Genomic DNA, 14,250 nt, shown 5'->3' with positions numbered 1-14,250 from the left:
AGTGACTGGGTTTTCTGTCTCTCACCCTCTTTCTTTTTTGGGTCCTGTCCTGACACAAGCTTTCTGCCTCAGCATCCTAAGTAGCTGGGACTATTGAGGAGGAACAGGTATGTGACACCACGCCTGGCTCTTTCATACAGGGTCTTGCTGTGTTGCCCAGGCTAGCAACAAGCTTGCCCTGCAGCCTCAGCCTCCTGAGTAGCTGGGATTAACAGGTACACACCACCATGCCCAGCTTTTTAGGGTGGACTGGGAATTGAACCTGAACCTCCCATGTGGTCTCAGCGTGCAGAGCTGTGTCAGTCTAATCAGTGCACCCCACTATGCCTAGCCCTGATTTGATATTCTATATATATATATATTCATATTTCAATTTTTTCATTGTTGTTATTTGTTCACTTATTTTTATTTTATTGAAATTACTGGAGGGATACAGGAAAACGGAAAATGAGAAAGCAAGCTACCAGATCTGGGACTTGAATGATGGTCACCCATGTGGGAGTCTAGCCACTCCAACTGCCATGCCACCTGCCAGCCCCTATTTTTGTTTTTTTTATTGAACAGTTTTACTTAGATTTAGAATGGGTAGTCTTATTTTAATATTTTTTTTTAAAGAGAGATTTTTGCTATAGGGCTCATGCACTTGCCAGAGAGACAGAGAGAGATGGAAAGCTAGAAATCACTCCCCAGGGGATGCCCATGCCATAATCCCTTCTCCATTCTCCTCTTGGGGTCTTGGGCACATACACATGCACCTAACGTGAGTTTTAAGCCACCTGGTCTAGGACTCAAACTGCAGTTGACTATGTGGAAGTCCAGCGACATAACCATTACGCCATCTGCTGGTCCTCATTTTAACTTTTTAAAAAGTTTATTTATTCCATGAGACAGAGAGAATGACTGAGCAAATGCACTTCCAACAGGGCCTTGATGCCACAGTCCACTCCCAGTCCCGAGTCCTGGATCGCAGGCATGTGTGTGTCCTGCATCCTCAGGGAGGTCTCCAGAGAAGAACCTGGAACCTTCCCATGTGGGTCAACCTTTGCATGGTGTTTCATTTTGCCATCTGGGCCCCCTGATGGGCATTCTGGCATTCTTTTTTTTTTTTTTTTTTTTCTCTTTTAATGTCAAGAGGGTGCAGTGCATGTGTGGTGTGCATGAAATGTGGCCTGGTCACACTGCAATCCTCTTCCTTCTGATTCTCCATCCCATTAAGATTTTTTTCAAGCCAACAGGGATGGGACTTGAACCCTAAGGGCTTGGCCATAGTGGGATCTGACTTCCTCTGCATAGTGCCTATTTGCTGTACTGTGAGTTTGGCCTGTTGGCATTCTTAAGTCCTTGTGTAGATATATTGACCAACCTTCATAAGGAAAATGAATAGAATAAGTACTTTGGAGGTCATTGTACCACAGAAGTAAAAAATAAACTTGTCCATCTATGTGTAACACGCGAGTTTTCCCTGAAAATTACAGAACTTCAGGCTAGCAAGTGTGTTTGATTATTTTGGCCAAAAAAAGAAAGAAAGAAAAGAAAACATGGTCCTCTCCCCCGCCAAGCAAAATACTCCCCAGAATTCATCAGCTTAGCTAAGGATGCCATATGGCATTTGACTCAGCCATGATTCAGTTCAGCTTTGCTGAGAGAACATCAATTAAGTGACACCATAAAAAGAGTGTGATGGCAGTTTCCTTTATTTTTACCTGTGCCATGAGCTGGAATACCACATGGAACTAGTTAGTAAGGTGTTCTGACTCAGCTTCAAAATACAGAAGTGGTCAGGGTGAGCCACTTTCACATTCAATTATCTTAAGTGGACAAAACAGACAGAGTTTGAGCCAGCAAGTGTAAATAAATAAGGTTAGAGCTGTGACCATCAGAACCCTTGGGGGAGAGCTTCTCAACTTTGTCATTCTTCCAGTACTTTGTAGTGGTCCTGGGACCCAGGGTGTGGCCCTGGGCTGTGGACAAGGATCCCCAAAAGCAGAGGAACCCTGGAACTGTTGGTAGGCCAAGTCAGGCTTTCTGATGGCCACAGCGTAGAAGAGCTGTGTGAGAGTGACAGGGGTTTGTAAGCCGGCGATGCTCTCTCTGTAGCCGCTGAGGAGTGCCCCTGTGATCGCTCACGTAAGCACCATGCAACCATCAAGAAGATCCGAAAAGTCATTCAAGAAGAATTGTGTTAATCCAGCTTAGATCCTTGTGTTAGTAATAGAAGCATTTATGCTACTCTTACATTATAAGAAATCTTAATAACGTAAAGACATCAGTTCTTCTAGATTGACCTCTGAATTCAGTATCATTTAAAATAAAATCTTAACAGGGTTCTTGCTAGATATTCACAAGCCAGGTGTCTAATTTATATGGGAAACTCCTAGATATTATCTTCTGGACTCTCATTCTCCTAAGGCTTTTTGTGTGAGTCCTTTTCTGACTCCTCAGTTCTTAAAACCCTTCCTGTGTGCCCTCAGTAAAATTCCCTATATCTTTAGCTTCTTCTGGGAGCATTCCTTTCCTTCAGATCTAAATGAATGTGACTCACTTCTGAGAACATGTCTTTTCCTAGATGTTCTTGAAAGCCAGAGGCTGTTTTCCCTCCTGTTTCCTGCATGGGCCGAAAGCTTGTAGGTGTTCTCATTGTCGCTGTTCCTTTAGACCTTTCCTTCCATACACCCTTCCGACTTTAATATCAGGCCATTGGAATACTCCACCTGTTGAATCGCTTTGCAGTTGAAAGACATTTGTGGTCACTTCCTCTTTCCTAGAAGAGTTCAGCCCTAATTCACTGTGGACTTTGCATTGGTTCCGTGACTTTCTTCAGTGAGCTTGGCCTCCACCCCATCTCAGCCTCACATTCCCATATGCTGTTTAGAACTTACTATTAAGTCTAGTTGCATTCTTTCCACAGTTTTCAATCTCAAGAATCACAGTCTCTGGGTTCCTGTTTCATTGTCTCTCCAGAGTCCTTCTTCCAACACGTCCAGTCCCTTCAGGACCTGTTGGTCCTTTTTTTTTTTTATAAAAAAGTCTTCCACAGGGTGTGTGCACTTGTCCAGGAGAGAGAGTGAGAGAGAGAAAGTAAAAGTGATGGGCACCCATACATGCGCTTGGTCTGTTATTCGAACTGCCTGGTTCTGAAACTCAGATTGCACAGTTGGCCATGTGGGATCCAGCACCTTAACCTCCATGCCACCTGCTGGCCTATTTCCCTTTTAATTCAGCTTAGATCCCTGTGTTAGTAATATTCAACACAAGCACTACATCCTCAGTTCTCTTGCCACCTTCCCCTCTCTCTGTCTTTTTTAAAGATTTTTGCCATAGGTGTATGGGCTCACTGGAGAGAGACAGAAAGGAGAGTGAGAATCATCTCCCAGGGGCAGTGGCCATGCTGTAATCCCTTCTCCATTCTTTCAGGATTTTGGGTTCACGAGCACACACACACACACACACACACACACACACACACACACACCTCGCATGGTTTTTCAAGCTGCCAGGGCTGAGATTCAAACAATGGTCAGTCCTACAGAATCCAGCTACCTCTACACAGTACTTAACTGCTGTACTATGGGGCAGGTCCTAAGTAGGGGCTTTATAAACAGTATCTATCTTCATTATTATCCTGTGTGAATGTTCCCTACGTTTATAGCTTCTGAGTTAAGAACCATCTTTCTTTCAATTGTAAGTCAGGCATTCCTACCTTAATGTCTTGCCCTGACCTCAAATTCAACATAATTAAAACTGAACTGGCAGGTGGCATGGTGGTTAAGGCAGTGGATTCCTACATGGCTAACCGTGGTTTTGGTGGCTCGCTTTCTCACTTTCTCTCACCTCTCTCCCTGACTCTCTCTGGTCAGGTTAAAAAATAATAACTGGGACCAGCAGATGGCATAGCAGTTACGTCACAGGACTCCTATACGGCTGACCATGGTTAGAGTGTCAAATCTGGTGGTTTGAAACACATGCCAGGCATGCGTGCGTGTGTGCCCAAAATCCCAAGAGGAGAATGGAGGAGAAGGGATTGTGGTGTGGCCATCCCTCCTGGGCGGTGATTTTTCACTTTCCCTCTCACTATCTCTGTCTCTCTCCCTCTCTATAGCAAGCACATGTGCCCTAAGGCAAAAACCTCTAAAATAATAGTAGTGATATAAATAAATAAAATTAAATAAGTAATTCTTTTAAAAAATCTATCAAAAAATAAACAACTGAACTTCTTCCCTTTAAATCAGGTTTTTCCTTCTGTCTTTCCTATTGTTGTTACCAATCTCTCAGTCTTTCAAATTAAAAGACTGAGAGCCTTTGTTCGGAATCCTCCCTTATGATTGTCTCTCATGTTGAATCCCCAGCCAATGGCAGTGTGACAGTATAGATAAGAGACACAGCTTGTGGAAAGCACTTAGCCATCACTACCACACTTGTCCATTTAAAACATGCCTACTCAGAGCCAGCAGGTGGCGCAATGGTTACAATCACTGGACTCCCACGTGGTTGACCGTGGTGTAAGTCCCAGACCAGTGGCTTAAAACTCACAATGGGGGGCACAGCAGGGGCAGCAGGTGGCGTGGCAGTTAAGGTGCTGGGCTCCCACATAGCCAACTACAGTTCCAGTCCTGGACCTGGCAGCTTGTTTTTTTTTTTTTTTTTTTTCTCTTTTAATGTCAAGAGGGTGCAGTGCATGTGTGGTGTGCATGAAATGTGGCCTGGTCACACTGCAATCCTCTTCCTTCTGATTCTCCATCCCATTAAGATTTTTTTCAAGCCAACAGGGATGGGACTTGAACCCTAAGGGCTTGGCCATAGTGGGATCTGACTTCCTCTGCATAGTGCCTATTTGCTGTACTGTGAGTTTGGCCTGTTGGCATTCTTAAGTCCTTGTGTAGATATATTGACCAACCTTCATAAGGAAAATGAATAGAATAAGTACTTTGGAGGTCATTGTACCACAGAAGTAAAAAATAAACTTGTCCATCTATGTGTAACACGCGAGTTTTCCCTGAAAATTACAGAACTTCAGGCTAGCAAGTGTGTTTGATTATTTTGGCCAAAAAAAGAAAGAAAGAAAAGAAAACATGGTCCTCTCCCCCGCCAAGCAAAATACTCCCCAGAATTCATCAGCTTAGCTAAGGATGCCATATGGCATTTGACTCAGCCATGATTCAGTTCAGCTTTGCTGAGAGAACATCAATTAAGTGACACCATAAAAAGAGTGTGATGGCAGTTTCCTTTATTTTTACCTGTGCCATGAGCTGGAATACCACATGGAACTAGTTAGTAAGGTGTTCTGACTCAGCTTCAAAATACAGAAGTGGTCAGGGTGAGCCACTTTCACATTCAATTATCTTAAGTGGACAAAACAGACAGAGTTTGAGCCAGCAAGTGTAAATAAATAAGGTTAGAGCTGTGACCATCAGAACCCTTGGGGGAGAGCTTCTCAACTTTGTCATTCTTCCAGTACTTTGTAGTGGTCCTGGGACCCAGGGTGTGGCCCTGGGCTGTGGACAAGGATCCCCAAAAGCAGAGGAACCCTGGAACTGTTGGTAGGCCAAGTCAGGCTTTCTGATGGCCACAGCGTAGAAGAGCTGTGTGAGAGTGACAGGGGTTTGTAAGCCGGCGATGCTCTCTCTGTAGCCGCTGAGGAGTGCCCCTGTGATCGCTCACGTAAGCACCATGCAACCATCAAGAAGATCCGAAAAGTCATTCAAGAAGAATTGTGTTAATCCAGCTTAGATCCTTGTGTTAGTAATAGAAGCATTTATGCTACTCTTACATTATAAGAAATCTTAATAACGTAAAGACATCAGTTCTTCTAGATTGACCTCTGAATTCAGTATCATTTAAAATAAAATCTTAACAGGGTTCTTGCTAGATATTCACAAGCCAGGTGTCTAATTTATATGGGAAACTCCTAGATATTATCTTCTGGACTCTCATTCTCCTAAGGCTTTTTGTGTGAGTCCTTTTCTGACTCCTCAGTTCTTAAAACCCTTCCTGTGTGCCCTCAGTAAAATTCCCTATATCTTTAGCTTCTTCTGGGAGCATTCCTTTCCTTCAGATCTAAATGAATGTGACTCACTTCTGAGAACATGTCTTTTCCTAGATGTTCTTGAAAGCCAGAGGCTGTTTTCCCTCCTGTTTCCTGCATGGGCCGAAAGCTTGTAGGTGTTCTCATTGTCGCTGTTCCTTTAGACCTTTCCTTCCATACACCCTTCCGACTTTAATATCAGGCCATTGGAATACTCCACCTGTCGAATCGCTTTGCAGTTGAAAGACATTTGTGGTCACTTCCTCTTTCCTAGAAGAGTTCAGCCCTAATTCACTGTGGACTTTGCATTGGTTCCGTGACTTTCTTCAGTGAGCTTGGCCTCCACCCCATCTCAGCCTCACATTCCCATATGCTGTTTAGAACTTACTATTAAGTCTAGTTGCATTCTTTCCACAGTTTTCAATCTCAAGAATCACAGTCTCTGGGTTCCTGTTTCATTGTCTCTCCAGAGTCCTTCTTCCAACACGTCCAGTCCCTTCAGGACCTGTTGGTCCTTTTTTTTTTTTATAAAAAAGTCTTCCACAGGGTGTGTGCACTTGTCCAGGAGAGAGAGTGAGAGAGAGAAAGTAAAAGAAATTAAAGGGGGAGGGAAGTCCCCCCCCCCCCCGCCCCACCACTCAGGAGATAGACACGCTGCTATCCCTTCTCCGCCCTCCTCTCTGATTTTGGGCACCCATACATGCGCTTGGTCTGTTATTCGAACTGCCTGGTTCTGAAACTCAGATTGCACAGTTGGCCATGTGGGATCCAGCACCTTAACCTCCATGCCACCTGCTGGCCTATTTCCCTTTTAATTCAGCTTAGATCCCTGTGTTAGTAATATTCAACACAAGCACTACATCCTCAGTTCTCTTGCCACCTTCCCCTCTCTCTGTCTTTTTTAAAGATTTTTGCCATAGGTGTATGGGCTCACTGGAGAGAGACAGAAAGGAGAGTGAGAATCATCTCCCAGGGGCAGTGGCCATGCTGTAATCCCTTCTCCATTCTTTCAGGATTTTGGGTTCACGAGCACACACACACACACACACACACACACACACACACACACACACACCCCTGGTGATTTTCAAGTCTGGGGCTTGAGCCAGGGTCAGCGTCCTGCAGTGCTTGAGCACGGCTCCCTCCTGCCTCACTCCTTTCTGCCTTCCAACTCACGTTACTCTTGGATTCCCAGACTGGGCTTCTGCCAGGCCAGCGTCTTTTCCTATGGCATGTCAGATACGCTTTTTCCCCACCTACGCGCTTCTCCCAGGAACCCGCTTAGTTGCTTTCTTTGGTTCTGTGCTCAAGTACTGGTAAGTGTGTTAATAAGGTTTTATGTACAGACCCTCTTTCCTACCTAAATATAATGGCGTCCTGTGTGTATTTTCTTGCCGAGTTTCATAGTTTTGCCCCTGCGTATTTCTAAATTGACCTGGAGTTACTGGTTAGGTGTGGTCTAAGGGTCCAGTTTCATTTCCGCATGAGTATAAGCTGCACCGCCCCCTCACAGAGCAGTGCGCCTGTCCCAAGTTCCTGCATGTCAGCACTGCCCCTAGCCAGGTCTCCGTGGTGCACAGTCTGTTCCCCAGGCTCCCTCCTCCAGTGGCCTGTCTCACCTCCGGGCCAGCTTCCCCATCTCTTGGCTTCTTTCATTAGTGTGATGCATCCGAGATCCTGCTTGTTCTGCTGAGAGATGAATTCGGGTGTTGTGAAGACAGAGGGCAAGAGGGGCTGTGGTTCTGGAAGTAGAAGGGATAAGGTCACCACACTGTGGCCAGCTAGGCCCACCACCTGTTTTTTTATGACCTACGATTAAGAATGGTTTCCACTTTTTTAAATGGTCAGGGAAAAGAGTTTATGACCCACGAACATTACGTACATGCCTGCTTAGAACATGGCTGTCTTTTGTTTCTGCGTGGCCTGTGGCTGCTTTGTGCAGTGGGCAGAGTTAGGAATCCATGGCAGAGACTTTTTTGGTCATCAGAGCTTAAAATACTTACTCTGTGGCCCTTTATAGAAATGTGTGTGACTCTGCAAATCGGATCCATCTGGGCCATCAGAGACACCTAGAGCCCTCCATGTGAGAGAAGAAGGGAGAGGAGAGATGAAAAAGATGTTTCAGTTCTGTAAAGATGAATTTCAAAATTTTGCCCTTGGCTGTTAGTGGCAGGAGATAGAAATGTTTTTATTTTCTGTTTTTGTATAATCCAGCTCAGTCAAATTAGTGCCCAAACTATGGTTTTAAATAACAACCAGTGATTGTTATTTTTGTCTTTGAACTTAGGTGTGTTTTAATAGTTTTTCTCAGTCACAGTGGTTAAACTACTGTAAACCACATGTCAATTTTTAATTAAATCTAAGGTATTAAAATAAATCTTTTAACAAGTATGAGAGTCTTAGTTGTAGCATTACAATGACTAGCATTTAGTTTCGTTTTCAGTAGGAGGTCTCACCAGATGGATTCACTGTGAAAGGTGCATACCTGTAGTGTATTAGAGCAGTCTAACCTCTTCCATATAACCACAGGTAGTTTTCTTTAATTTTACTCAAACAAGACTTGCCAAGATTAAACCTACAGATCTGTCCATACTTGAAGGAAGTGAAATTCTACCTTTTGTATAATTCAAAGGATTTTTTTTGTTCTGTAATGTAACATTTCATTTATACATTGTCTTTAGGGTATGCATTCCTATCTAATAGGAATGTCTAACGGTTGAATTTTAATTGTCTTTGTAAGTACTTTCTACTTTCTGTGACTGATGTAGCTAAGTGTTTTAAAGTCTTGTGAATATTTTTTGACAGCATTTATTATCATTAATAAAAATTTTAAAATAGGCATGATTGGGTGTTTTTTTATTTTTTTGGCCAGAGGTTATATGTGCTTGCAGGAGGAATACAGAGAGGAGGGCAGGGCAGAAAGCATCCCCCATGGGAAATGGTCATGCTGCAGTCTCTTCTCTGTTCCTCTCTCCTTTTGGGATTTTGGGCTTACACACCTGGCATGTTTTATAAGCCACCAGGTCTGGGATGCAAACTGCGCAGTTGGCTGGGGCGTCTAGCTCCTTAACCACAGCAGACCACCGACTGGCCTGATTGACTGGCCTTTACTAGCTGTTTCATTGTTAATCATTACACTTACTTAACCGCATCGTCTTGACAGTGGACAGATTTAGATGCTTTGGATCTGTAATGCCAAGCAGTTTTCTTTCAAGGCTATTGAGGAGGTACAGGATTATGGAAGAGAGTTAAATGTTTCATGGTGTTTACTGTTACTGACAAGCTTCTTTGTGCCTTACCTGATAAAAGCTGTCAATTGAGTGAAAATACAGTGAATAGAATCTATGGTTAGTTATTACAGAGCGCTGGAGATAGGTTTTTGCCATCTTCTCCCACCTTTTATAGAGGGAAACAGGTATCTTAAGACAGCTGCTCTGCTCTCAAGAAATTCAAAATACAGTTAATTGGGTAATAGTTCCTCATTCCCCTCTACCCTGCAATCCCATGCTCATCCTTGCATCATTTAATGGGGAAGCAGAAAGTTGATGTTTGTTCAGTAGCAATAGTAAGACACCTGCATCCTAGAAAATAGCCGTGTTGAGGTTTCTGAGTCTGGGGAAGAGAGAGTTGAGCTGCTGCCCCTGGGGGCGCTGATTTTGCTGTCACTCAGGCCTAGACCGCATAGGGCTGGGCTGCAGTCAGGGGCTGCTGGAGCGTGATCAGTCTCATTCCAGCTTAAACTTGAACAGATTCAAGTAGCGAGTGCCAGTTCTGGGTGCTAGAGGTACTGAAAAGAAAGAGGTAGTCTCTGTTTTCCAGGGGCTTTTTAGTCTAGCTGGGGAGATAGACAGGGCATGTAGGTTTCCTCAGGTGTGAATAAGTTGGTCCAGTGTTAGGAAGCAAGTTCCAGGGAGCATGGATGTGAGACCCAGCCGGGCCGGAGAAGTCAGGGGTTTCACCAGGGCTGTGAATTTTCAAAAGGTTTAAAAGGAGAAATGCGAGATGCTGCCAGAGAGAATTGGGTGGAGTGGTGGGAAAAGCGTGCCAGTGGAAGGGTACCTTGGAGCCAAGCACAGAGGTTTAGAGGTGCTCCGTGTGCTCAGGACTTCCTGAGTGTGCCACCTGAGGGGAGCACACAGCAGCCATCGCAGCCCCAGCTCCTTTCTCTGTGCCCCACACACGTGAGGGTGGTCTGCCGAGGAGGTGCTCTGTGCTTACCCATGGGTCGGTGTGGATGGCTGTGTGGTTTAGGGCTCCCTTGTTGTCTGTAGCGTAATTAAACACTTTTCTTGTGGTTGAAAGTGTAACAGAGGCGTGGTGCACATAGGACACATAACAGAGGACACTGGGAATTATTCACAGCTTAACTTACTGACTGTGCTGTGGGTGGAGTGCTGACTTTCTTTTCTAAGAACAGTACTTTTCTTCTGTTTTGCTAAGTCCTCGTTTGATTCTAGAGCTTTTGCTGTGTTAGATACAAATTTTGAATGAGACAGGTGTTACGATTTTAACAACTGCCCTCAGAGAAGAGGGCTTACCCTGGGAGGGTGGTAAGGGCCAGATTGCAAAGGGCCAGCTGGGAAAAAGCATCCCGGCTTCCTCATCACACGTATAAATGCACATGCTTAGCCATCTTTGTAGCAAAAGGAGGAGGCTCTTGGTAGAGCCCTGTTTTTTTTTTTTTTTTTAATTTGCTGTAGGTGCTTGTGCAATAAGGGGTGAAAAGGAGAGGCAGACGGAGAGAGAAGGTGAGAAAGCACCCCTGGGGGTACCACGCTCTATGCTGCCGTCCCTTCTCTTCCATTCTCCTCTTGGAAATCTGGACATGCATGCACATGTGCCTGGCATGTTTTTCAAGGCACTGTGTCCAGGTCTCGAAGTGCGTAATTGACCATGTGGGATTTAGCTGCCTTAGCCACCACACTGCCTGGCTGGCTCATAGAGCCCTATTTTATTAGTCAGTAAGATTAAGTAATAAATGTCATCAAAGGTTTATGCAGGCGGAGCTGACAGGTAATTAGATCTCTTCCTCGTCATAGAGTTGGGACTGTTCTTGGCCTTCTTGTCAATGTTTTGAGTTCTTGGGTGTTTTCTTTTGCTATGTAGCATCTGTAGTATATTTAGCACTCCTTGACTCTGCCTTGAGAGTGTTAGTGAATGTCCTTTTTATGGCAAAATTGTCACAAATAATGGCTTGTGCACTTGCTTCATGTAGTCACCAGAGTGGGATTAACACAATCCCCTTGAATTTGCACTTCGGAGTGTTGCCAGTAGGGTCTTCCCACTGCAGACCTGGTGGCTTGAAAATCATGCTAGGTGTGTGTTTGTGCGGCCTAAAATCCTGAAAGGAGAGTGGAGGAGAAAGGACTGTGGCAAGGCCATCTCCCATGGGGGGTGACTTCTTACTTTCCCTCTCTCTCTGTCTGTCTTTCTCTTCAGTGAGTGCACGTGCCCTATGGCAAAAACCTAAATAAATGAATAAATACAAGTAAAATTGATTAAAAAAAAAACAGATAAAGGAGGAAATTATGGAGAAGGGAAAATCCAGAAAGGAAAAGGAAAAATAAGGATTCATGATGTAGTTAAATATGTTTGACTCCAGACTTATCAAAGGCCCAGATAGGAGAACATGATCAATAGTGTGATTTCTGCTCTCTGTCCAGTTGGTAGACACATCGTCATGGTGCCCTAGGTCTAGGAGGGCACATGTCCTCTGGCCAGGGAAAGGGGCAGCTGCAGTGTGTCCTCCACAGCACTCAAGCTGCACGGTACCCAGGGCAGCTCAGCCTAGAAGTTCTGAGTTAACATGCAGCTCCCTGACAGCCTGCCTTGATGGAGGGTGCAGTGGAGAGCATTGGGATTTCAGGGTGAGAGTGAGAGAGGAAAATTCATATGGTCCAAAGTGTGTGGAAACCTCTTAAGTTGTCCAAAATGGCAATTTTTCTTGTAACTTTAAAACAGATTGCTGTTTCTTTAGGGGGTTATGGAATGAGGAGTTGGCTTGCATTTAGGTGCCATGTTGCACAAAAAATTCTTATCTTCCGAGCTGTGGAATGATAGCCAGCGCAGGCAGTGCTGCTGGCATGAGAGGCATGCAGAGACGCGGGTGCCCAGAAGGAACAGCCACAGGTTTGTCTCTCCCCGCAGGCGTCCATCCTTGATGGAGGACCGACATGCCGGTGTCCCCTATCCGTCTGTGTAGTTGCATGTATGGAAGGTCAGTGCGCATGTTGCCACCTCGCTGGGTATGAGCGTCCCCAGTGCACTGAGCGGCAGGCAGTCCTTCTGAATACTGCTCCTCATACCTGAACTCAGGTACACATTGGGTGACACAGGGCGAGGGTGTATTCCCTGCCTGGAGCGTGGAATATGGATGTTCCGTTATGACTCAGGAGCGAGCGTGAACGGTCCGTCACTGCACTGGGACCTGGATTGACACGCAGGTCGTAGAGAACTGTGTCTCTGCCAGTAACTGGCTGAGTGATGTGGCGTTACCCTCCTCTCCACTTCACTTATCTCATCTGCGAGGAAATGGACAGGGCACTATTGACTTCCTAATGTTATGGCAGAGCCTGAAGGAGCTACAGCCCAAAAAACAGTGCCTGGCCCATAGTGAAGGCTCAGAAGTGTGGCTCTCCTTGGGATCAGCAGTTAGTGTAATGGCTATGTCGCTGGACTCCCATGTAGTCGACTGCGGTTTGCGTCCCGGACCCGGTGGCTTAAAACTCACGCCAGGTGTGTGTGTGTGCGTGCCCAAGATCCTGAGAAGAGAATGGAGGAGAAAGGATTGTGGCATGGCCATCCCCCCTGGGGGGTGATTTCTCACTTTCTGTCTCTCTGTCTCTCTCTGTCTGTCTGGCGAGCTCATGTGCCCTATAGCAAAAACCTCTCAAAAAAAAAAAGAAGTGTGGCTCTCCTTTGTTTGTGTGTGTGTTAAAAATTACGGAGCTGGAACAGGCAGGCCCGCCTACCCAAAACAGTAGGGGAAAATAACTTTCTGAATAGGACATTTCAAAATTACAATATTTTTTCCCCCTCTTTGTAACAACTTTATCTTCTTTCAGAGAAACTGCACCCAGGACCATCTTCCAAAGAGTCCTGGACATCTTAAAGAAATCGTCTCATGCTGTTGAGTTGGCCTGCAGGGATCCGTCCCAAGTGGAGCATCTGGCTTCCAGTCTGCAGTTAATAACCGAATGCTTCCGGTGTCTCCGCAATGCTTGTATAGAGTGTGCTGCGAACCAGAATTCCATCAGGTAGAGCTTCGCGTAGTCACACCCACACCTTGGGCTCCGTTCCTTTGCCTGTGTCCACGCTGGTTCTGACATACTGACCGATCGACAGGAAGTTGTTCAGACATAGTGTCACCCACTGTGGTTGTGATGCCATCCTTTCCCTCTGCAGGGAGAGTCGTCTTCAGGGCTCATCACCGGGATCTCTAGACCAGTATGCGAAGGGACAACATGTAAAGGAGTGTGCTTATTTAAATTTCTTATTGTATTTACAATGAGTTTTGAGGTACTTGGTTCTGTATGTAGTGATTTGAATTTGATTTTTGATTTGTATTCTTAGATCCTCCCTGCTTTCATTCATGCAGTTCTTGACCTCACTTTTCTTAGTTGTAAATGTTTCAATTACTTTAAATATTTTAATTAGTTAACTCTTGTGTTTCTTTTGAGCAAGAAGCATGTTTCATATTATAACTTTCTGAGGTGACCTATCTCTCCTTAAGGGTGTGTAAAGTCCCAAGCTTTCCCTGCTCCTGTTTATAAAATATGTAGCTTAAAAGTAAAAGTTAAGAATGAGCGAGAGCGTTGCCCAGTGCAGTGCAGTAACCTGTTCCGCTCTCCTTCCAGAACTGAGCTGTTTTCTTTGATATGACAGAATCTGCTTTGCATTAGAATTTTTTCTTGAAGTCAGAAGTCACTAACAGGATGCCCACCTTTCTTCCTGGCCTTGAATGGAGACAGAGCCTCCAGGCCTCCCTGTCACTGCTGTGATGAGCCAAGTCGGGTTGGTCCTGGAGCCACTTGAGAAAAGGATTCCCTTTGCTGCCTAGACAGTCTCATACCTGAGGCTTTCTTATGATTAATGAGATTTTGAAGATCAAAGGTGACCCACATGGGAAAGTTCCTGGTTCATGTCTGGAAATCTGTTTGAGTACATTGGGCACATGTGTGCCCATGGTCTGGGACTGACTGAGACTGAGGGGGGAGCATGGGATAGGG

At 45.1% G+C, this 14,250-nt stretch overlaps 1 protein-coding gene across 4 annotated transcripts in view; it reads left to right on the top strand.

Annotated features, from left to right (window-relative positions):
* Positions 1-14,250, top strand: part of ATXN10 (ataxin 10) — a 229,583-nt gene that overhangs the window by 63,340 nt on the left and 151,993 nt on the right. For all 4 annotated transcript variants that reach the window (XR_003547215.1, XM_006164634.3, XM_006164633.3 and 1 more), the window contains exon 3: positions 13,087-13,278. Coding sequence is in view for 3 of the 4 variants with exons in the window: in XM_006164634.3 (XP_006164696.1) it covers positions 13,087-13,278 (192 nt within the window). In the remaining variant the exon portion in view is untranslated. The remainder of the gene's footprint in view (positions 1-13,086; positions 13,279-14,250) is intronic.

Source organism: Tupaia chinensis, unplaced genomic scaffold (genome assembly GCF_000334495.1).
Source record: "Tupaia chinensis unplaced genomic scaffold, TupChi_1.0 Scaffold143651_1, whole genome shotgun sequence".
NCBI classification, from domain to species: Eukaryota; Metazoa; Chordata; class Mammalia; order Scandentia; family Tupaiidae; genus Tupaia; species Tupaia belangeri.
Note: the sequence above shows the minus strand (reverse complement) of the source record. Positions and strands in the feature narration are given on the sequence as shown.